This window comes from Mus caroli, chromosome 10 (assembly GCF_900094665.2).
Source record: "Mus caroli chromosome 10, CAROLI_EIJ_v1.1, whole genome shotgun sequence".
Taxonomy (NCBI): Eukaryota; Metazoa; Chordata; class Mammalia; order Rodentia; family Muridae; genus Mus; species Mus caroli.
The window spans coordinates 15685559-15710129 of NC_034579.1; the positions used below are offsets into that span (position 1 = coordinate 15685559).

A 24571-nucleotide genomic window follows, 5' to 3' on the forward strand; every position below is an offset into this window, starting at 1 on the left:
ATATATATATATATATATGCTAAAAATAAGTATATATATATATATATATATATATATACTTAAATTTTAGGATTAAGAGTAATTCTAAAAATAATCTCTTTTAAAATGGGTCAGGGTGGAGAGACGTCTCAGTGGCTAACAGCACTCGCTGATCTTTCTGAGGACTGGGGTTCATTTCCAGCACCCGAAGGGTGTTTCACAGCCATGATCTAGACAGGCATACATATATATGTATACATACATACAGGGGAAGCATTCATATGTGTAAAGATCTCAAAATCCTTATAGGACAGGGCACTTACGTCTGTTTTTCAGTACATAATAAATAGCTGGTGGATGAAAGCCTGCTCCAAGTGGCTGAGAAGGAAAAGCAGATTTCCCGGACAGTAGAGGGTCCAGACTTTCCCTGCAGAGGGAGGGAGAAAGCCTTGAGAAGAGTGTTGTACAGAAAGAGTGCTTTTTTTAAATTAGGTATTTATTTCATTTACATTTCCAATGCGATCCCAAAAGTCCCCCACACCCTCCCCCACCCACTCCCACTTCTTGGCCCTGGCCTTCCCCTGTACTGAGGCATATAAAGTTTGCACGACCAAAAAAAAAAAAAAAAAAGAAAAGTAAGATACAATATGACAAAGGGACATCTGAACATCCATGTTCATTGTAGCATTAATCAAAGCAGTCAACAGTGAGAAGCAGAGTGTCTGTCCACTGACTTGTGAATGAATAAAGAAAATGTGGTGCATGTACTCAATCCAATATAATTCAACCACAGAAAATATGAAATCTGTTCATTTGTGGCAATCAGTTTAGAGACTGAGATCATTATGTTATCTGAAATACACCAGATACAGAAGAAAAAACCCTACATAGTTACATGAAATATACATATATACATTCATATTCATACATACATGCATTTAAAAAAAAAAGAAAGTGCTTAGCCAGAAGGAACAGTTTGTGTCTACAGGAGGCCTTGAAATCACTGAGATAGTAGAAATGTAAGATCTGGGCTGGAGGTTGCTGCGTAGGTGCGCTGCAGCACACGCATGAGGACCTGAGTTTAGATCTTCAGCACACACAAAAAGCTGTGTGTGGCTGCACTTGCCTATAACCCCAAAACAAGAAGCCTGAGACAGGAGGCTTCCTAGCTCGAGCCGAGCCGCTGAGCTGAAAACTAAGCATCAAGTCCAGGGAAGACTAAGGTAAGCGGAGAACGGTTGAGGAAGACACCAGAAGTTAAGCCCTGGATTCCACCAGTGTTCGTACCCGCACACACATGCACATCCATATATGTGAATGATTATACCATGCAAATACTTAAAAACAAATATTAATATTAAAATGTTCATCTGCTCCAATGAATTAATGAGCCAAATTTTTAATTCAGTTTTTTACTTAGTAAATGAGCCAAGGCAAATTATGAGTGCACCTTGACTAGAGGATTTACAGTAGTGCAGGAGAGTGTGCAGGCTCCGTGCAAATATCAGACACTTATATACAAGAGACTTGAGTGGACCTTAGTGGATGGCAGGAACCCTAGAAGCAATCTTGTACCAAGGAGCTATTTCCAGTATTCAGAACATGTCCTTTTGCAATCACAACTGAGTGCATTTTACTCCTGACTAACTACTCTGACACTGTTTACTAAAGCATGAACATTTATCATGTTGGATTGCCATCCCTCTGAACAATGGCAGTTCTGTGTGTGTATCACAGTTTTAATCTTTAAAGCTTTCTTCTAGTGTATATTAGAGCTCTCAGCATTGTGACAGACGCCTGAGAGAAACAATTGATGGGAGAAGAGATGTATTTGGGCTCACAGCTTTGGAAGTTTCACACCATGGTCAGCAGTTACCGTTGCTTTTAGGTCTGTGGTAAAACAGAAACATCAGGACCAATGGGCATGCCAAAATCACATCATGACGTCCAGGAAACAGAAAAATAGCAGGATGGGCCAGAGTAAAAATAGACTGTTCACACCCATGCCTTCCAATGTCGCCCCTATGCTCCAGTTCCAGTGTTGTTTACTCAATAGACTAACTCATCCGTGGCTTAAGATATTAGTTAGATCTGAGCCCCAGGCTCTGTTCATCTGTGGGAAAGCCCTCAGCTACTGAGAAGTGCGCTTCACTGGTCTAGGCATCTTTCTACTGATTTTTAGTAATAATTGTTTTTTTTTTAATTATCTATGTATACAAGTACATTGTGGCTATCTTCAGACACACCAGAAGAGAGCGTCAGACCCCATTACAGATGACTGTGAGCCACCATGCGGCTGCTGGGAATTGAACTCAGGACCTCTGAAGAGCAGTCACTACTCTTAACCACTGAACCATCTCTCCAGCCCCTAGCTGTTTGGGGGGCTTTGTTTGTTTGTTTGTTTGTTTGTTTGTTTGTTTGTTTTTAAGGTCAACTATAGACTTACAGACTTTTTTTTTCTTTGCCAGATTCCACCCTTCCCCCATTTGAAGTTCTTTGGGGATTTGAATCAGCATTCTACCACTATAATGCTTACTAATAATGATTAATTTCCCATAGTTAAATGCTCTTCAATACCAGTCTCTTATGTCCCTTGTTAGCTTTAGACATCCTAAACGCAGGGCATTTCTTACTATGTTTATCTTTAGCATGCTGTTTTCTGTTTTGTGCTGACAAATGGAATATTCTCTCATATTGAGGTTTATGAGTGGCTTCATGTTTAAGCAGAAATACTATCACATCAAGTCATTTAAGCCCTTTCATGGTTTCTGACTGGCTTCCCCAGTGAGTATTTGCGCTTTCACAGGTTGGAGCCTTTGCTGGGTGCTGCCCTCTTACCTCAGGGCAGCTCCCCTGGGGTCCCAGTACAGAGCACAGCCAAGCCATTGCTTCACCCAGCCTTGCCTTGTAACCTTACGCCTGTCTGCTCAGTGTGCACTTCATCTCTCTCCCTCCTTGCTCCTTTTCTCTCTCCCTCCTTGCTCCTTTTCTCTCTCTCTCCCTCCTTGCTCCTTTTCACGGTAACTCAGCAAAAGAGTGGCAAAATAGCGGCTGCTATCTTGCCATGAAATTTCCTTCACTGAGCAGAGCCTGTTACTTTAAAACAGCCTGTCTCAAGGTCTCAGGAAGTGGGCAAGAGGAAGCCAGATTCTATGCCACATTGTAACCTCATGAGCCAGCCCCCAGCAGCCTCCAGTTTCTCCTCCTAGTCTTCCAAACTCCCACCACAGCCGTACAAGTTTCTAAGGGGGTTTTCAGCCTGGATTCTCAAACTCTTCCACAATCCTCTCGCAGATGCTCTAAAGACCGTAATAGTCATAACAACACCATCGTAACAACACCACTCTCAGTACCGACTTAGTGACAAGCATGAATTACTTGTGTTGTAGGTTAGGCGCTCTGCCAGCCTGCCTTTGGGCAACTCAGCCACAGCCACTTAAGTAACTCAACATTGCCAGGGGCTGTGCGTTCCCACCATGCAATAGGAGAACCTTTTAAAGTGTGCTGGCCACCCCAGACCTCTGTGGGCATCTTGTTTATTCATTCTGTCTGTATCTGTTTCTGTCTCCTTATCTGTCTGTCTCCATCTCCCTGTCTGTTTTCTGTCTGTCTGCCTATCTCCCTGTCTGTCTATCTGCCTGTCTCCCTGCCTGTCTCCCTGTCTGTCTGACTAGCTGGTTCACGCCCCCACTCTGAGACACCCTTTCAATCGCCTCTGTCTCCCAGCAGATGTCTTGCCTCCAGCCTATTCTGTGGCCTGATCTCTGAGTATCACACCTTGGCCCCAAACCACCAGAGTACCTGGACAGAAGCGGATTTGGGAGAGAGTGTTTGCTTGGCTTACAGGTTGAGAGGTCACAGCACGGGGAAGCTTAGTCAGAAGAGCCGCAAACACTGAGCTGGGAAGCAGGAAGCAGGAAGGTTAATAGAAGGGGCAGGGGCAATTTAAAACCTCAAGTTCCACCTCCAGGGACCCACTTCCTCCAGCAACCCCCACCTTCCTACGTTATACAACTTCCCAAACAAAGTGACACCATCAGGAACTGCAGGGACTTTCAGTATGACGGAGCCAAGGTATGGTTAAGGGGCAGGCTTTTATTGTAGACATGAGGGAGAACACAGCCAGAGGTGTCTCCACAGCAGGGAGGGAGGGAGAGAGGGAGAGGGAGAGGGAGAGGGAGAGGGAGAGGGAGAGGGAGAGGGAGAGGGAGAGGGAGAGGGAGAGGGAGAGGGAGAGGGAGAGGGAGAGGGAGAGGGAGAGGGAGAGGGAGAGGGAGAGGGAGAGGGAGAGGGAAAGAGGATTGAACAGCATTATAAGGAGAGATTGGCAGTGGGCAGGGCTGGGAGAAGGTTAGGATTCAGGGTAAACCAGAAGAACTGAGAAGAGCCAGAATGCCAGCATAGACTCTATAATAGGTACTTGTGACAGTGGGAGATCGTGGAGGCCACCATGTGCTTCGATATGCTAATAGGCACCACAGTTTGCCTCTTGTCCCTTCTGCCAGAGATAAATGGCCCCTTTGATGGGGGGGGGGGGGAACCAGCTTCAGGAGCTCCTGAGGAAAGCCGACTTTTCCTGTATCTGACAGAACTTGGGGGAGTTTCCTGTAGACCTGACAGGGACCAAATAGTCAAACCCATGAACCAACAGGGAAGAGTTCACATAGTGGGACTAAAGTCGAGCATTCCCTGTACAATGAAGGTAAGTGACTCAGATAACAAAGGCAGCTGCTAGGGAGGACTGGTGTTTGGGGTGAGCAGACAGGAAGCCACTGTTAAGGCAAAATTTAAGCAAACATGACAGAGGTGAGGCAGTGAGTGGCTATGTCTCAGGAACAGCATTCAAGACAGTGGGAGAGACTGTGCCTGGCATGGTTTTTAAAAAATGTCAAAAAGGCCATGAAGGCTGGTGAGCTTTAGATAAAGAAGAGGATATGCCAGAGATTAATTTAGAAGTAATGAAGTTAGCATATATAAAGTCCAATAAGCCACTGTGGAAACTTTGGCTCTCATTCTGAATGAGGTGGGAAGGCTGGCATATTCTGAGGGTGACACTCTAATCTGTAGTTTGAGAAGAGTACGCCAGTTGATGCATAGGTTAGTAGCAGTTACAAGAAGTTCAGTCAGGTAGCCATGTTACTACCATGCCGAGACATCATGATAGCAGGGACCCACGTGATCATGGTGGAGGGAAGGCTGATTCCAGTCAACAGGGCCAACACCAAGCTCTTGAATTACTTGTGCAAGGATCTAATACTTGATGAGACCACATAGGGTTTCCAAGATCATTGAATGACCTTGATCAAGAACAATCAAAACAGCCTGCCTACACATGACTGAAACATGGATAAGCAAGCTCTAAACAAGCAGATCAATGAACATGCTAATGCGGATAGGGGTTGCACAGAAGGCCTCAACCCTAGCCAAAAACTGAGAAATGCTGAGATGGGCAGAACATAAATTTCATTATTCAGTACCAAATAGTCAGCTTTGAAAACATATACACACAATAAACAGACCAAGCAGGTTGTATTTATGTATTTAGGAACACTAATACACACACATACACACACACACACATACACACACACACATACACACACACATGCACACACACATACATGCACACATCCACTCACATATGCATACTCGCAGCACACCATTCTTTTAAAAAACAGTGATCGAAACAAAATCAGTAGGCTCTCTTGTGCAAAACAAAATTATACAGAAAGAGCAGGAAATGTTAATTTCATGAAGTCTTATTAAGTTTTGCGAATGAAGATTTTCAAATGTTATACAAATTGAGTGGCCTTTTTCTGAAATGGTTAGGAAATTTCAGCTCTTAGGAAATTTCTACATTTTTGAATGTTTTCATGTGCAAAGATGTCTCAGGGATAAAGTCAGAGTCTACACATATACATCATTCATGTTTTATTTGTATCTCAACTTGAATACATAGCCCACAGGGCTGTGACTATGTTTTTAATACCTCCACCTTTGACTGCTTTCCACCACATAAGATCTACATGTGGTATCATCTTAGTGCTCCAAAGGTTTAAAATTTTGGAACAGTATGGAGGACCAACCTGTAATGTCTTACTCTTTAAGATCCAAATGACCAAAATTAAACTTCGGTTGGACATTGTACCTATTTATTGCCTGTATTAGAGTAACAAAGTTCCTTCTTTGCTGAATTCTATTCTGAAAACGATTTTAATTACAAAGCAGTTTTCCAGAATACAGAGGTGTGTGAAGGTCATAGGCACCCCCTGGGGGAGTTATGGGGGTCTAATGGATAATAAAATGCAGTAAGTATCTCTCCTGCCACTATAGGATGTGGGTCTCCACAGGTCTAGTGTTTATGTGAAGACAACAGATGTCTGTCAACAGTGGTGGCAGAAAGGAGGGGGAGTTCCGGAGCAGAAACAAGAAGCAAACCCCACCTGGCCCACTTAGAATGCACACCAGCAGAGTCACCTCAAACTTCAGCTTTAGACACCACTCAGAGGGAGAACACTGCATGTGCACATGGTTGTCTGCTTCCAGGGCCTTACTACAGAAAATTATGTTGACTCTACTATTGCTGGGACCAATATCTAGTTCATTTTTGCTTCTTCATGGCTAGACAGTGCCTACACCCAACAGGCATTTCTTTGAGTGACGTCTTAGAGACAAATGGCCATTTTTTGACATCTTTCTAGCCCTTTGTGGAATGAATACTCCAAACGAAGATTGAAACAACAACAATCATAATTACCTCCACACTGTGAGACCAGCCAGATCTGATTTTATACCCTCCTCGTTTGGTGACAGATTACTACAGAACTCTGACCAAATTCTCTCAGCCTCTCCATGCCTCAGTTTCTCCATGTGAAATATCAAGATGAAAATTTCAACCTCCTGGGCCAAGAGAGAGTTTCAAATAAGACAATGCCAAGAAAATACTTAACAGTAGACAACAACTATAATGTGTTATTATTGCCTTTCCATGACCCTCGCTATTTTGAAACATACCTCAGATATCGTGTCATTTTAATCTATAATACTTCAATACATCCCTCTGAAAAGGAACAAAGATAATAATAAAACCCGATGTCACATAGGAAAATAAGGTTTTTTCCTTAGAAGAATTGTTGGTCTTCGGGAAGCTACAGCAGGAAGAATAGACTTAAGTCTGTCCAAGTCAGCAGCTTGGACAGGTTCTCCAGTCTCAGAGCTGTGTTGTCATAGTCAAGCTGGCTCTCCCTCTGAGGGGTGGCAGGTAGGGAGGAGAAGACAGAGTGTGTGTCTGAAGCTAGCATTTCTTGCCTGAACTGAGGAGAGCAGAACGCCCCCACTAACTGATTAATGTTCTATTCACACAAGATGACTTTAGATTTCATTTGCAACAACCCTGTACATGTTCTTTGGCTGCCACATTATTGGGAAAATAGATGTAATTTGTCTTTTTGCCTACTCATTGAATTGCTAGAGACAGTGGCTTCACACAGGTTGTAGTATTACTGAAAGAGCTCATTTATGGTGACAGGACTGGTTTGCTTTTAGAAATGTGACATAATAAAAGCTTGGGTTCTTTTTTTTTATTAATCATTTTGTTTGTTTACATTTTAAATGATATTTCCCTTCCTGGTTACCCCTCAACAAACCCCCCATTCCATCCCCCTTGGCTTCCTCCCCTTTGCCTCTATAAGGGTGCTCCTCCACCCATTCACTTACTCCCACCCCACCCCTCTAGCATCCCCCTACACTGGAGTATCAAGTCTCCCTCCCCTCCTATTAATGTCAGATGCGGCCATCTGGTGAGGATGTGGAGAAAGAGGAACACTCCTCCATTGCTGATGGGATTGCAAGCTGGTACAACCACTCTGAAAATCAATCTGGAATAATTCTACCTGAGGACCCAGCAATACCACTCCTGGGCATATACCCAAAAGATGCTCCAACATGTAATAAGAACACATGCTCCACTATGTTCATAGCAGCCTTATTTGTAATAACCAGAAGCTGGAAACAACCCAGACGTCCTTCAAAAGAAGAATGGATACGGAAAATGTGGTACATTTACACAATGGAGTACTACTCAGCTATTAAAAACAATGACTTCATGAAATTCACAGGCAAATGAATGGAACTAGAAAATATTATCCTGAGTGAGGTAACCCAGACCCAAAAGAACACACATGGTAAGTACTCAAAGCTTTGGTTCTTGAGAGAATGTAGTTCTTATATACATTTTGTTCTGCATTTTAGATATTAAGGATTGAAGCCAGATAGGCGATACTCTGCACTGAGCTAGAGTCCCAGCCAGAATTCAGTTCTTAAAACATTTCAACTCTTTCCCTTCCTCCTAACGTCTTTGTTTCCCGAAGTCAGTAACTCAACAGAAACCCCAAGCTCATTCTTTGCTGCTCAATACCCTGAACTCAAGTATTTTCCCTTTCTCCTTGAACTAGAACTGGGAATAATTTAATTGCTTCAAAGGAAGATTCATCTGGGTTGAAGATATTGAATATCACCTGTGTTCAAACCCAGATGATCTCCTACCACTTAAAAAGCAGGGCTGGTGCAGTTTCAAATCCAGGGACAACATCAGTAACAAGTGAAGGGGGATGCTGGAAAGATTGGAAGACAAGGGTCACCAAGATCATGGGAAGGAAACATTGCATTTGCTGCGACTCTTCTTCAGACAGGCAACGTTCTATCTGAGGGCAGCTTCCCTTGGAGAAGGGGAGGGCCTGAATTCAGAAGTCTGACAAGCACAGGGAGCTGAAAAACATGGAGCTATCATCACGCATTTTCCATACAGTCTTGTATAGGTGTAAATATTCTAAGTAAAATGCATAGTTCATAAACTGTACAGTACAGCTGTTCTTAAATAACCGTCCTGTGTATCAGCACTGCACACTGCCCTTGCAGTTCTGTAGTTGGGTTTCCCCCAGCTTCCTACAGCTCATCTTAGCAGATCCACTGTGGCAAAGGGTAAGACAAGACACTTAAGACACCATTCAGCTGCCTTATGGAACCCTTTCTTTCTCATTTAAGAGAGAGGGAAAGAGACAGAGGAGACATGGGAAGAAAGTCACAACCTGATCTTGGGTCAGTTCTGTCTACATCCCTGACCCCACCACAATTAAGCATCTGAAACTTAAGGGTAGGCTCTGTCTTATTTGCTGCTCAAAACAATGCCTCCTCTATGGTACGGAATACATATTTGACAAAAATGAAAGAACAAATGGACGAATCCATGGATGAGTGGGTTAATTAATTAGCACTATTCAGCAGCAATTACCAATGGAGCACTGTTACGAATTTGAATGATTAGGCCTGTACAGTGAAAAAGAAGTCGGAGTGTATTTCCTCTTTTAACCTCAAGAACCTCTTCAGAACAGAGAAAAGCAAAACAAACAAAAAACTCTGCCTTTGTCCTCGCCAGCATGCGCTCTCTCTTGAGTTTTTAATCTTAACCATTCTGATCAGTGTAAGATGGAACCTCAGAGTTGTTTTGATTTGCATTTCCCTGATGACCAAGGACTTTGAACATTTCTTTGAGTGCTTCTCAGCCATTTGAGATTCCTCTGTTGAGAATTGTTTTTTGGTTTTTTGTTTGTTTGTTTGTTTGTTTTGTTTTGTTTTGTTTTTAGCACAGTACTCCATTTTTCAATTGGGTTATTTGGATTGTTGGTGTCTAACTTCTTGAGTTCTTTGTAAATTCTGGATATTAACCCTCTGGCAGATGTAGAGTTGTTGAAGATAATTTCTCAATCTGTCGGCTGCCAATTTATCCAGTTGACAGTGCTCTTAGCCTTACAGAAGCTTTGCAGTTTCATGAGGTCCCATTTGTCAGTTGTTGATCTTAGAGCCTGAGCCATTCTGTTCAGGAAACTGTCTCCTGTACCAATGTGTTCAAGGGTATTTCTCTTCTATGAGATTTAGTGTATCCAGTTTGATGTTGAGGTCCTTGATCTACTTGGACTTGAGTTTTGTGCAGGGTGATAAATATGGATCTATTTTTATTCTTCTACATGTAGACATCCAGTTAGACCAGCACCATTTGACACTACTAATGATACTCTGTTATGATTACAGACAAGAGCCTACCATGACTGTCCACTGAGAGACTCCACTCAGCAGCTGACTCAGACAGATGCAGACACCCACATCCAAACACTGGATGGAGCTTGGGGACTCTTACAGAAGAATAGGAGGAAGGGTTTCGGTCTAGAAGGGAATAAGAGCTCCACAGAAAGACCAACAGAGTCAACTAACCTGGACCCTTAGGGCTCTCAGAGTCTGAACCACCAACCAAAGAGCATACACAGGCTGTATCTAGGCCTCCTCGATCATATGTAGCAGATGTGCACTTTGACCTTCATGTGGGTCCTGAACTAATGGAGGGTCAGGAGGCTATCCCAAAAAGTTGTTGCCTGTTTTCGAGATATGTTCTACTATCTGGGCTGCCTTGTCTGGCCTCAGTGGGGAGGAAGTACCTAGCCTCACAGACACTTGAAGTGCCAAGGTGGGGGATACCCAGGGGGGCTCACACCAGTTCAGAGGAGAAGAAGAGGGAACATGGGGGAAAGATTGTGGGATGAGGTGACTAGGAGGGGGGCAGTGATCAGGATGAAAGGTGAATAAGGTAAACAAAGAAACAAACAAAAACCCTCTGACTTTGTTGTGCTTATATGAGTAATTTTTAGTGCCTCTAAAAACACAGGAGAAATTCCTTGGAAAAGCAATATAGTGAATCTTTGACAAAGAGCCGATGATCTGGTTTAGTCTGGTTTCATAGCAGCTATGAAACAGAGTTGATGCAGGTCAGGCTGAAGGGCTTCCACAGTCACAGTCTCCGAGCATCACTTGATTTGGCAACTTTGAAGACCTTCCTTGAGTCAATTGCTTGAAATTGGGGGCGAAAGTGGGAAAGAAGAGACATTTCTTGAGATGAGCTCCCAATAAATGTGAAGGGAGAAGGAAAACCCAACAGCATAGCAGGGAGCTCTATGGGGAGTCAGGAGGATTCAGGAGCCCAAGGCACACAAAACCAGAAAGACGACAACTCTTTGAACAGCTGCCAGGTGTGGCTGGGGCAGCTCCAACTGTCAAGCATGCTACTCTGCAGTCCTCCCAGTCCCCATACGCAGTCCTGCCTCTTAGAGCCAAATTCCAGCAAGATTCACCCACTCACTTTGCATAATCCTTGTCCTACCCTGCCCTGAGGCTTTGCTATCAAACTGTCAGATAAACACCTCTCTCTCTCTCTCTCTCTCTCTCTCTCTCTCTCTCTCTCTCTCTCTCTCTCTCTCTGTGTCTCTCTCTGTCTCTCCCCCCTCTCTCTTTTTCTCCCCCCTCTCTCTTTTCCTCTCTCTCTCTCTCCATATTCTCTAATGGTAAAATAATGTAATAAGATAAATTNATTTCAAATATGGTGGCACTATTTAAGGTCTGGGTGCCTGGACTGAGAAAAAAGAAGTGAGCTGAGCACCAGCATTCATCTCTCTCTCTCTCTCTATCTCTCTCTCTCTCTCTCTCTCTCCCTCTCTCTCCCTCTCTCTCCCCCCTCTCTCTTTTTCTCCCCCCTCTCTCTTTTCCTCTCTCTCTCTCTCCATATTCTCTAATGGTAAAATAATGTAATAAGATAAATTTAAGGAAACATTTGCCATTGGTGGAACCCACGGAAGTTACGGACCATTTGTGGATTTCTATAGTTCCCCTTCTCCGAAGCCTCCTCAGTGAAAGGAACTCTGGTAGCCAGACAGTCACACTTGCAACCATGATGCCTAAGCATTGCCTTCTAGGTCTCCTCATCATATTCTTGAGCAGTGCAACAGGTAAGTGCTTAACTTCCTTTTCATTGGCCAGTTTTGAGTCTGATCAAGACAGGGTTAGAATGGCTTGGATGACATGCTGGACTTTGTAAGGTCACTAAATGGTCTAATCAGACATGGGGCCAGTTGCTCTCTGCAACCTGAGTGAATAGTTCCATGAATGAGTGTTTAGGACGAGGAGCCACTTTCATGGGAGAAAACAATTCATATTATCTATCTATCTATCTATCTATCTATCTATCTATCTATCTATCTATCTATCTTCTCCTCCCCCCTCTTCCCCCTAGTCCCCCTCGTCTTTCCTCCTCCCCTTCTGCCTTTCTCTTGATATCATCAAATGATTATAAGGACAAGACACAAGGCCCTAAGGCACATAGTCAGAGCCTAGGATTCACCTGCCATTTGCTATCCAGAAAACGAAGCATTTTATGTAACATTCTATATGAGAATTTTCTCATCTGTAGACTGAAGATTGTAGGTCATTGTGGGACTGAGTTAGTGTAGATGCTGAGTGCTTTAGAGCAGCCTCCCACACAGGAGGCTGCTCTAAAGCACTCATACCACACATACCATAAACAAATGATGGTTACAGAGAATTATTCAAGGACATTTTATCAAAGTTCACATCTCAGAAAGGCTCCTGGAGTCCCAAGTCAATATATGGGGACCTCTCACTTAAGTGGTTTAAGTAAATGCCCACAACTTTGGAGTTGTTCTACAACTCGACATGAATGCAACCCCAGCCTCTATCTGGCAGGAATATGTGAACTAGAGTAAGCTCTACTTCTTGTCCTTGGTACCAAGAACTTCTTTAGCAGGAATTAAAGGGCTAGCAAAATGAACCTGCTTTTGTACACAAAAATTTACCTTACCACTCCTGTAAACTTGGGCATGACCTGTATTCACACCTGAAAATCCAGTGATAAAAAATATCTCTCTTATGTAGGTGTCTGGGGATAAATCAAAAGGAATGAGCATAATAGCTTCTGATGCATATTTCTATCTGATAAATAAATAAATTCAATAAATATCAAGAGAGAAGAAGATGAAGGAGGCAAAAGCTAACTGTTATTGGATGATGATGATGATGATGATGAAGCCTTTCCGCATGGACTCCTCTCACCCAGGATTTCACATTCAGCTTTCAGTAGTAAGAAGCAGGATGTTGAGTAGGCTTAGGCATAAAATCAGCATTAACACTTTCTCCTGGGAAGGTTCTTTCACCTATCCAAGGCTTGGTCTCTAGACGATAAGAGGAAGATGGTGGCAGAATCTTTATCATGGAGGAGCTGGGCAAATTCAATGAGCAGATGATGGGGGAAGTCCCTCAGTGCTTGGTGCACTGTGGGCCATTGCTGGGGACAGTGGTAACAGTGGAGATGTCAAAAAAAAAATCGAAAGAGAGCCCAAGCACGGCAGGTGCCAACCATCTTCAGGTTAGCAGTTCAACTCTGGGTGGATCTTCAAGAAATTGTGCCTGTCATCTTCTGAAAATACTTATGTACTAAGATGGATTGATGAGGTGTGGTTTGGATACATGGAAATAGACTCTTTTCAAGTCCATACCTCAAGTCCATACCACCATCCATGCCTTGTAGGAGGCCTTCAAAATACATTAAAAAAAAAATGTCACCACCATTAAGTCAGTAAGTAGAAATACCCAAGGAAACTATTCTTTTCTCTCCTGTCAGAAACTTTGGACTCTGAAATAAAATGTTATAGGTCTCTTTTCTCCATAAGATGAAGTGCGGGTAAAGCAAAGCCACCCATACCATATGATTTGAAGAAGAAAACACAAATAATCCTGCCAAAAAAGGTCTTTCCTTCTCCTGTCTATGATTTCACACCCCTACCAGAGCCCATATCGGGTCTTGGGTAATTCCCCACTGCGGTAGGTTAGTGCTTCTGAATAACTCCACTTGGGTACTCTTAGCAAGGAGACAGGTCTTTCATCATAGTCATTATACCCAACTCTTATATGGGAATAAACTAAAGACTATATTCTTTCCATGAGTTTTAGTTCCTCTACCCATTGGGGTGTGCTGAAGGCGGGCATCATTACCAATTTTTCCTGGTGTGAAGCACACATCATTTTATGATTTTACCTTAGACTATGGTATAGCTCAGTGTCAGAGAACTTGCCCTGAGCTGATTCACTAGAACTAAGGAGAGAGGGGAGGGGACTTTGACCATGCATCAAAATAATCATATTGAAGAGTCAACAGTATTGACTTCTAACCCTATCACCACTGCCTTCACTTAGAGTGACTTCCCCAGAGATTCCTGATGCAGAGATTTCATGGAAACCATGCCCAAATCCCCCAACAGCGATGCTCACAGTAATGTCCAATGATGCTCTTGCCACCTTAGAAATACAACCAGCTCATGTATCTCTGACGCCTCAGAAGGTCCGATTTCAGTCCAGAAATTTCCACAACGTTTTGCACTGGCAAGCAGGGAGCTCTCTCCCCAGCAACGGCAGCATCTACTTTGTGCAGTACAAGATGTAAGTAGACTCTGTTGGCAGAGAAGGCCATGGGGTAATATGTTCTGGGTTGCAATGGAGTGTGAGGAGCTCAACACCTTTGGATTTTGCTTTGTTTGTTTGTTTGTTTGTTTGTTTGAGAAGTTTGGGGGGGGGTGATAGAGGCAGAGGTGGGAACAGAAGGTTGTCCTGTGACATGGCACAAGGGTATGATGTTGTATGCAGTCTAGGGAGCTCAAAAAGGGGACCTTCAGCTTCCTGCATTTCCACTGCACAAGGGCTCCTCAGTGTGTCAAATGAGTGCTGGCAGCCACTTGCTTAGCCCAGTGCAAACACTCAGCTAAGCCTAGGCCACTGGTGGTTAAACTTGAGGCAAACAGCGACATATGTAAAATATATTTTTAATTGGTAAGTTATAGTTTGGATTGGTTCACTATATAGAAAATTCTTTATAATTAGTAATGACTTCTATAAGCGCGTGCACACATTAGAGCATGCTGTTGCATGTTCCTCTCACGAGATCTGCAAACTCCTTTTATTGGATCAATGCCAAAACTCGGGTGAAATGAACTCATTCCTTTGTCAAGGCCAGGAAATGGTCAGTCTTGATTGGAAAGTGGCAGGTTTTCTATTTATACATCCCATAATGTTTTTTGAGATTCTTCTTCCACTAAATAGTTTGAGAACTCGGCTAACTAAAAAGCAAGAGCGATTGATTACAGCTTTGAGCCAGAATAACACTCTTACTCCATCAATCCATCCATGTCCCTTCAGCCAGGTGGTGGGGGAAGGGAAACCCTTGCTCAGATTTCCCTGTGAGTTCATTTAGAAAAGACTGTCCCAGAAGTTTGCTCTTCTTTAATTCCCTCTGTAAAACGTATTATTCTTTTCAGTGGCTATTTCTCTGTTTCCAAGCTCGGTTGGTATCTAGCTGGAGAAGTTTGTGGTGTGTAGAAATGGAACCTGGTACTCTACTCATTTGTTAGCTGCAGGCAATATAAATGGGTCCAAAATGAGCCTGACCGCGGCCAGAGCAATAAGTGGAATTGAAACTGTTCTACAACAAAGCTGAGATTAAGCTTGAAGACTCTGTAGAACTTTAATCTGTAATTCTTTAAGAGAGTTCCCAAATCTGTCTAAAATTCAGACCTCAGAATAGCTGTAATAATTCCTGTGTCTATAGTATTTTCAACAGATACATGTCTAACTTTTTGAGGACTTTCACTTGTTTGGGCCCAGTTTGTATGGCTCATAGTTAATTACCATCCACATCATTTTGAATACAGCAAATACAAAATCTTAGAGGAAAGGAAAGTCCACCAGAAAAGATGTGTTTTCCCAGCAGAGACAATGAGACACTGGTGAAGGATGGAACGATTCAGACTTATCAACTTGTGCTGCATTTGTGATGTGGCTTCTGTTTTAATCCTAACACCATGAAGGTGCTGCTACTATATAGACTATAGCGTACAGGAACCAGCAATATGGCTCATTCTATGGCTACAAAGTAAGTCCTTCAACCAGGGAATCTTCCTCCCCAGTCTTCTTCTTGCCACACGCCCCATGATTTGTGAGGGGTAGGAAGGTAAGGTGTGTCTTCCCGTTGACTGTCATATCATCCCAAGGGCTCAGGTTGGCCTTTTGCTTCCAGCCAGTTTTTTCAGTGTTTCCTCTCCCAGTCCTTAAAACCAGAGCTCCCTAAGGAGCTCTCAGTACTACTTCTACTCCGTCCCCAAGAAAGAGCTGAGCCACACATATTCATTCGGTAAGCATCACCTGAGATGGCATGTGATAGTAACTTCTCAGAATCAGCCTTATAACTAACTCAAAGCAAGTTGATAAAAAGTACAGGGGGTGGGGTGGGGGAATCACAGAGTTGAGTCCTCAGAAGTGTTAAGAATATAAAAGGTGAATACCTGAAATGGAAGCTAGGCCAGACACCAGAAGAAACACACTATTGCATATTAAGGAAATAAACCTTTATGTTAGCCAGAAGTTTTCAAAGTAAATCTCACCCTCCAGCAAGCTAACAGCTTGGTTAACGTGAAGGAACTTTATATATTCTTGTAGATAGCATAAAATTTCAATCTATAGAAAATTAGCTCACTGGAAATACTGGAGTCCTCAGATGGGAGAGAAGAAACTCACATTTGTGTGTTTTCCCATCCTCAGGTATGGACAGAGCCAATGGAAAGATAAAGTTGACTGCTGGGGGACCACGGCGCTCTTCTGTGACCTGACCAATGAAACCTTAGACCCATACGAGCCATATTACGGGAGGGTGATGACGGCCTGCGCTGGACGCCACTCTGCCTGGACCAGGACACCCGGCTTCACTCCATGGTGGGAAAGTGAGTTCCAGCGAGTTCCTTGCCTTTTTCTCTTCTGCCTTTGAACAAACTCTGGATGGTCGGCCAGGTCAGGTGCTGTGCCGAGACACTTGCTCTCATCTTACTTGACGCTATCCTCAGGACTACATCAGGAACTCACTTTTATTATTTGACAACCTTGGAAATCTAGGACAGAGGTTCAGCCAATGCTCCAGGGCCCAGCTTACATGAAACCTTTTCAAACCGTTAACTCCAATAAACTCAGAAACAACAATTATTTCTACGATTACCCCAAAAGCTTTCTCACTTCCCATAACTTCTGCCTCTTATTTATACTCACTATACAGTAGTCTTTTCCTAAAGTTTGAAAAGAAAATTCTTAGTTCTAAGTACGAATACTGTATGTCCAGCGGACACTTATCAAACCTTGCCATGGTCTCATCTATTGATCTCATCTAAGAGATGCAATGTTCAGTTAGATTTAAACTTGGTGACTTATATCCAAAATGCTTGGTGCAGTGGAACTCAGAAGAAAGGTTAGTTAGTTAGTTAGTTAGTTTTGAACTTTTTAAGTTAGGAAATGAGCAGACGAATTAAAAAACCCATCTGTGTTCTCTAGCTTCACCCCACCTCCCCCCCTGGGAACAACTTGAAACTTGAGTCTAGGACACTCCATAGACAATTCTATAACTGATGGAAAGGATCCTGCATGGCTAAGCTGATTAGTTCCAATCAGGGTATTTGTGAGTCATTTGTTATATTTTAGCCTAGGAATGGGATTAAGTTCAAATATTCAACAAAGTGTGATCCACTAGACCCATCAGGCAAGAACGGCCAAAAAACACTGTCTCAGAGGAGTGGTGGAGACTTTGACGGTCCTACTTAAATGGAATGCTGTTAACACGAGTTTAGGCTGTTTCTATATTACCCTTCCTGGAAAAGAAAATGCCTTGGGGAGTGTTCTTTCCATACTGTATGAGAGAAGAGCCTCACAGGGATGAAAAGAGTGTCTAAACAGCCACGTTGGGCTACTATTCGGAGCACTTGGAAGGAGCCCCACCCACTCCTCTGATTTCTACCATCCAACTTGGCCCTTTTCTCCAGCTCCCGAGGTTGCGCAAACATCCTGTTTTGAAAAACATGTTTCTATGATCTGAGGACAGTATGTTCCTAGGGCCTGCTGTGAAAGCTAATGAGCCACCTGTATGCACTGGCACTCCTAAGACCTGCTCTGAGATGCACCACATCATAGTTCACTAAGCTCTGACTTCTGATTTCTATCTAGAAAGCAAAGGTACTGATAAGGAAAATCGCTATGTAAAAGTGTCATCCTGTGCGTGGTAGGATTTCAATGTACCAGATATTTGGGGGGGGGGGTTAAAATGTATACATGGACTTCGTGCATAGGCTATGCCATATAAAAAATCAATTTGCCTCTTATCTTAAACAGATGGCATGACCACTCTATGGCATGGTTAAGGGGAGCCTTTTATTGCAAATATGAGAAAGAGAATGTCCAGAGGCACCTGAAAGAGTTCAGACCAGGTAGGGAGAAAGTAGAAGACTGAACATGGCCAGCAAACTGGAAGAAGCAGGAGGGAGACGGGGGATATAAAAACTAGCAGGGATAAAAGAAGAACGAATAGATGAGGAGCTTGGGGAAAGAAAGCGCGCCAGCTGGAGAAGTTTAGGGTAAGAGAGTCAAGAAGGGCTAGGATGCCAGCATGAACCTCAAAGTGTATAACAGGTACTTGATCGTGAAGAGCCTGAGGCCAGCCTGAACCTTGGAGTGCTAATGGCATCACAGATAAGCCATCTGTCCATTCTGCCTTTTGGAATTTGGAGAAATAGAGTTTCCTTTGGGCCTAATACTTCCTTTGGTCACATGGAAAATATTTCCAAGGCACTTACTACAGTTTTGTCTGGTCCAGGATACTTTCCAATATGGAAAGCAGAGCAAGCAGACAGGCCTCTTTCTTCCCAGAGCTTTCTGTTTAATAGGGAAGACACACATTAGCGATGACCACAAACCCACAAAGTGATACCTATGATAGATTCTACAAAACCAAAGTGAGCTCTGAGGTTATAACCACGGAGGGACCTGGCCAGTGGTGTCAGGGAAAGAGAGTCTGGGAAAGCACACTTAAGCAGATCTCTTGTGATAAAAATTGTGTATAAGCAGACAGAAGGAAGGGAAGAACATTCCAGGCAAAGGGAACAGCATTTGCAAAGACCCTTTTGCAAGAGGAATTAGAACGTGTGTTCTGGACTGAAATGCAGCTGATAGAGAGAAGCAGAGCATGCAGTGGGGCAGACCGAAAGGCAGCCAGTTGTGACTGTGTGTTCTTCCTCCTCAGGAGTTATGACTCCTTCCAGGAAAAGAAATGTGTTTTTTAAAGTGGAGGCTGGGGGTGGCGGTGGTGGTGGTGGTGTGTGTGTATGTGTGTGTGTGTGCTTCTGGGAATTAAACTCAATACTGCGTATATATAACAGGCAAGTACTAAAGCACCAAGCAGTGTCCTAGCCTTATAAATTGAAATTTTGACCATATCATCAGACTTCACAGGAGATTATATTAGCAGATTTGTGACAAGGGGCAGGAAAGAGAAGTTGGACTACTGTAACAGGCTACAGAAAACAGGCTGTGGTTTCAATTAGGACCAACAAAAGCACTGTAGAAAAGGTACCCCTGGGTGGACATGGGGACAGGTTGGGTTTACTAGAAAGGGGAAAAGAACATGGCAAAGATGGTTTCTACATTTGTCTCTGGCACAGCTACATAGACCAGAGATAAGTTTTGATGGTATTTCATGGGAAAAGAGAAGTTTTGAGGCATGCTGGGTAATCAAGAATATGAGCTCAATTTCTACTATGTTGAACTGAAGATGTGTGGAACTACCTACACAAAACAGCTGCACAGGTCCAGTACTCAGAGCTAAGGATGCCTTCGGTTAAAGACATGAATCTATGCATCGTTTGCATATGCTACCATGGACACTGATAAATTTGGATAGAAAACGTGTATTGAGTGAAAGGTACTATTTTATGAGACTAGACATTAAGGCTATTTCACCAAAAGATACCCGAGCAGCAAGAAATTTAGAAGATTTGTAACAAATAGACAAAGAGACAGGAAGGGACTGACAACCTGTTAAATTCACTAACACCACAGGGAGACAATGTTTCCAGGACAGGATCTAGCCTATGTAGAACATAACAGTCTCTGCACAGCAAAAACATGAAAGGGGAGAAGATGGGGAGTGGCTGGCTTAGTTACGCCATAGGTAATTCTGAGTATATACCCTCTGACAAAAGGTCAAAAACATGGGTGTCTAAAATTAGGAATAGCACTAAACAATAAAAATCCAAGATGATGAATTGAGACTTTTAAAAATCGGGCTCTGGATGCTCATGATTGTAACGCTCCTTCTGTGATCACTGCTGGGCCACAAGGAGCAAATGCTCTGTAAATATTATATTCTAGTGAGGAAGGTGCACAATGGGATTCTGTAAACAAGGAGTCACACAAAAGAAAGGGTGTGTGGAGATGTCAAATGTGATGATAACGTTACATTGTTTGTCTAGAAAAACTTAAACACATATTTAAATGGCATACAAAACTAAATAGGACTGTTCTCCATGGGGGTGAGAGAGCTCTCTGGTCAGCAGAACTTAGAGCATGAAGCGCACAACAGAGATTAAATCCCAAAGCTCTTGGAGGGGTGAAGTATAAATACAGGGAAATTCCTTTTTCAAGCAATCAGATAAAAATTCAAGATATTTGAAAACCCAATTTACTTTGGTTCTAAATTATGTAGCCAGAGGAGGGGGGGCTGTATTAAAATTTTGCCTCTTCCAAACAGAAGTTTGAAGAGAAAACATGATAAATATGGTGGACTTACAAAATATAAAATCTCTGGAGTAAAAATTGTGAATTCAAACACAGATCAGATACAGCTAAGGATTAATCTCATAGAGTAAAAACAAAAAAACAGGTCTGAAAAATTCAATATTTTATCATAAAGAAAAAATTTAAAATAAGAGAAAGTAAGATACATTACAAACAATAAAAAAGTTTACCAGATACTGAATCAAAATTTCAGGAGGAAAAAAACCCTACAGAGATCTGTATCTATGTGTATAGGGTGTGTGTGTGTGTGTGTGTGTGTGTGTGTGTGTGTGTGTGTGTCTATCTACAATAAATTTCAAGAATTGTAAAAGATGTGAATCTGTAAAATGAAAATTACAATGAATATTAAGCAAGAAAATTCTCCACTGCAAAATTTAGTGAATCTGGAATCAATTAAAACAAGAATGTTACTCTATTAATAATAAACTGGCTATTGACAACAATATGCATGAACCAAACACTCTCTTTTAGTTCGACAATGTCCATAATATACAACATAATCCTTTTGAATTAACTTAACAGCTACAAGTCATTGGATGGTTTTAAAGCTGTTTTGAAATCTTACTTCTTTAAGGAACTAAATAAAATCTTCCTTGTTCTAAGTCCTCCCTTCAAATAACTTTTATACTTAATTTTATAACAAAATCATCATGTTGACAAAATGATTGGTAGAGACTTACTCAGTATTGAAGTATACAGAGTCATATCAGTCTTTTAAAAATAGAAGAAAAACTGTCTTCATAATGATTTTTGCCACGTTTCTGAACACTACAGTGATTTATCGAGAAGCACAGTGTCTATTTATAGTATTTAGTTGTTTGAATGTTTTGTCAAAATCCCTATTCTTTCTCCAGCAAAACTAGATCCTCCAGTGGTGACTATAATCCGAGTTAACGCATCTTTGCGGGTGCTTCTCCGTCCTCCAGAGTTGCCAAATAGAAACCAAAGTGGAAAAAATGTGTCCATGGAAAGTTACTACGGCTTACTATACCGAGTTTTCACAATCAACAATTCACTAGAGAAGGTGAGGTCAGATGAACGGACTCCTGGTTCCTTTGTTTACTTAACTAACAGTTTAATTGTATCACATGACTGGCCTGCCTGTTTGCTGTCCAGGCAGATCTTTGCTGTCTCCAGATCTTTCCTGGTTTTTGTTCTTCCATCTTCACTGATAAGCCAGTGCCTGTATCACTATCAGAATCTATGTGTGCGTGCATCCCTGTGTGCAGTGTGTGTGTATAGTACATACATACCCTTTATCCCTGTGTGCAGTGTGTGTGTATAGTACATACATACCCTTTATCCCTGTGTGCAGTGTGTGTGTATAGTACATACATACCCTTTNCCTTTATCCCTGTGTGCAGTGTGTGTGTATAGTACATACATACCCTTTCTCCCTGTGTGCAGTGTGTGTGTATAGTACATACATACCCTTTATCCTTTACCCTTTCTGGTACTCACTCTGCTCCCCTTAGACTTCACCACGTGAAGCTAGTGTTAATATTTCATTCCATCTGTCTGCCGTTAATGCTTATTTATATTAGCTTTACTCTCTCTATTTATTTCAGTAGCTTTTTAATCACATTGTTTGGAAGACTTGCTCTGGTAGCTTATACTGGAAAATCCATTGCCCACACCTTTATCTAGGTGAACAGAATGTCCCTTTTATGTTTCCATCTAAGTCAGGGTTCGTTAGTCGGAAGGATGAAAACAAACATTCAAACACAAAGAAGAGGGCTAGTTCAACAAGAAACAAGAAGCCATCTATGACACCTAGAAACAGGACGCAGGTGCTGCCAGACTTGGGGTTCTGCAGACTTCCTCTGTCTTCGTTGTGTCTCGGGGGCCACGTTCACACCTCCACAGTAACTAACCTTTCAAGTCCATGACATTTCCTTACTCAGAGCTCAAATACTAAAAAATGAGATTCTGGCCACTGTTCCATCCATCCTTAGCCTTCCAGGAGACATCCTGTGGCATGACCACTCAACACGTGGCTTCATCCAGTTACAACCCTGGGCTTTGGTGAAGGAGGGTTTCCTTAAAGATTTACCATTACCACACAGAGCTCACTGATTTTAATTACCCACTGGAAACCGCTTATCATTTGATTTCTCCTTCTGTGTAGGGGCAAAAAGCCTATGAAGGAACTCAGAGAGCTGTTGAAATTGAAGGTCTGATACCTCATTCCAGCTACTGCGTAGTGGCTGAAATGTACCAGCCCATGATTGACAGAAGAAGCCCAAGAAGCAAGGAGAGATGTGTGCAGATTCCATGAACTGGTCCTCGGCGCTAAAACCAGGAGCATATTGAGAACAGGATGTCTTCTGCCTGGAACGGCTTACTAAACTTCTGTTTTGATTTTCTTAGAGCAATGTCTACCCACACTTTTCGAGGATTTCTTTATCAGTACTTTCTTTTCTGTTTATTTCAGTTATAAAGTAAATTTGAACAGATTCAAAAATAGAATTTAAAGAGAAGGTAAAGAATAAAAATCTTATGGTAAGGCACATCTTTAATCCCAGCATTGAAAGGCAGAATCAGTCAAATCTCTGACTTTTGGGCCAACCTGGTCTGCATAAAGAGTTCCAGGCTAGCCAGGGGCACACAATGAGACCATGCATCAATATGATAAGATGTTAAGATAGAAATATTCTATAAAAACATGGAAGTTTATCTGAATATATCAACCCTAACAATAATCTTTTTTCTGGTTTAACCCCCAAATAAGAATCAAATAATAGTAGGCATTTAATAAATGTTGCAATAAGTTTTAAAGTACTATATACAGAAAATCCTGCAACAATAATTTTTTACACTCTATTAAGCTTTTTGCTTTGCCAGAGATACACTGATTTAATATTTTGTGTGAATGAGTATATTTCTGTACATTTCTATTTTATATTAATGTCTTTTTATTTCTTATAAGGTATTTCTACTTAGTGAACTATCACTCTAAAAATAAACTTGTGGCTCTGAATTGATCTCTAGAATAAGATTTTCAATAATAGCATGTAAATATCGAAGAAAATCTTCATAATGCAATTTCCCATCACTTAACACATAATCTTAGCAAGAATATCCTTTCTGGTTTTGCTTTTAATAGTGCCTTAGAATTTAACCTATGTTGTCTAAATGCAGCATATATTTTTCAGCAGCAAGGACAGAAGAAACATATAAGCCACAGTGATAACTCAGCCATTCAGGCAAAGTGGCCTCTCTGTCCACAGAATGAGAGTTGGGCTGGGGTCACTGGAGTCCATACAGGAACCTTGACTTGAAGCCAAAGGCACACAGTGGATGCTCAAATTATTTCTGAGATTATAAGGAAACTCACAGCCCTGTGAACTACACTGCGTCTCCTGAGCAACGATCAGGTGGCCTAAGGCTCAGAAAGTGACCAGCTTTTCTAAGTCTTTCTCTAGCTCTTGAACTTAGACTATCAGCTACTGAAAAGACGTGTAGGAGAGAACGTTTGTGATCTTCCTGAAAGATGCTCCAAAATATAACTCGGAAAAGTATAGTCGGTACGTGTGTCTTCTTACATTTTTTAATGGTAAATGGTCACAGACCATTAACAACATAAGAGACATGTGAAAAGCAAGAGCATTGTCCTGGCTGTCCTGTGTGTTCAGAAAACACTGGCCTTCATTCTTATTTTTGAATTATTCAATTTTTATTTCTTTTGTGGCTTAGTGTCTGCTGGGAATTCTTTGGATTTTTTGTTCGTTGTTTGTTTGTTTTCTATTTTGTACTTTGGGAAGGGTGAGACTTGAGAAGGATAACTCCTCTTTGGGAACCAGGACCATGTGTGGTCCCAGCATTCAGGTTGTAAGACTCAGTAGTCTAATTCCTCATAATACAAAAGGCAATTGTTGCTTTCTGAGTGTTGTCAGGAATCAGAGTTTTGCTTTGACTTTGTTTGCTTGGGGTTTGCCTCACACAAGTATAAGATGCTTTGAAATATATTACGATTTTCACATTCTGGATCATGTTAAGGATATATTGTCTAAGTACTTCAATAAATCTTACTTTGTACTTT

At 42.0% G+C, this 24571-nt stretch overlaps 1 protein-coding gene and 1 long non-coding RNA gene across 3 annotated transcripts; one reads left to right on the forward strand and one right to left on the reverse strand.

Annotated features, from left to right (window-relative positions):
* Positions 1-120: 120 nt before the first annotated feature.
* Positions 121-6871, reverse strand: LOC115032146. The gene is made up of 3 exons (XR_003837792.1): positions 6737-6871; positions 303-406; positions 121-209 (listed from the first exon to the last, which is right to left on the reverse strand). It is a non-coding gene; the product is annotated as an uncharacterized LOC115032146 (long non-coding RNA).
* Il22ra2 (interleukin 22 receptor subunit alpha 2) lies at positions 3854-24571 on the forward strand. 2 transcript variants are annotated; one of them, XM_029482621.1, is made up of 5 exons: positions 3854-4053; positions 14068-14310; positions 16462-16640; positions 21384-21553; positions 22658-24571. In XM_029482621.1, the coding sequence occupies exons 1-5, from the start codon at positions 4040-4042 to the stop codon at positions 22805-22807; spliced, it is 756 nt and encodes a 251-aa protein (XP_029338481.1). In that variant the 5' UTR covers positions 3854-4039; the 3' UTR covers positions 22808-24571. The 2 variants fall into 2 exon arrangements, with proteins under 2 accessions (XP_029338481.1, XP_021030489.1); XM_021174830.2 differs by lacking the exon at positions 3854-4053 and adding an exon at positions 11655-11807 and having other exon boundaries at positions 14169-14310.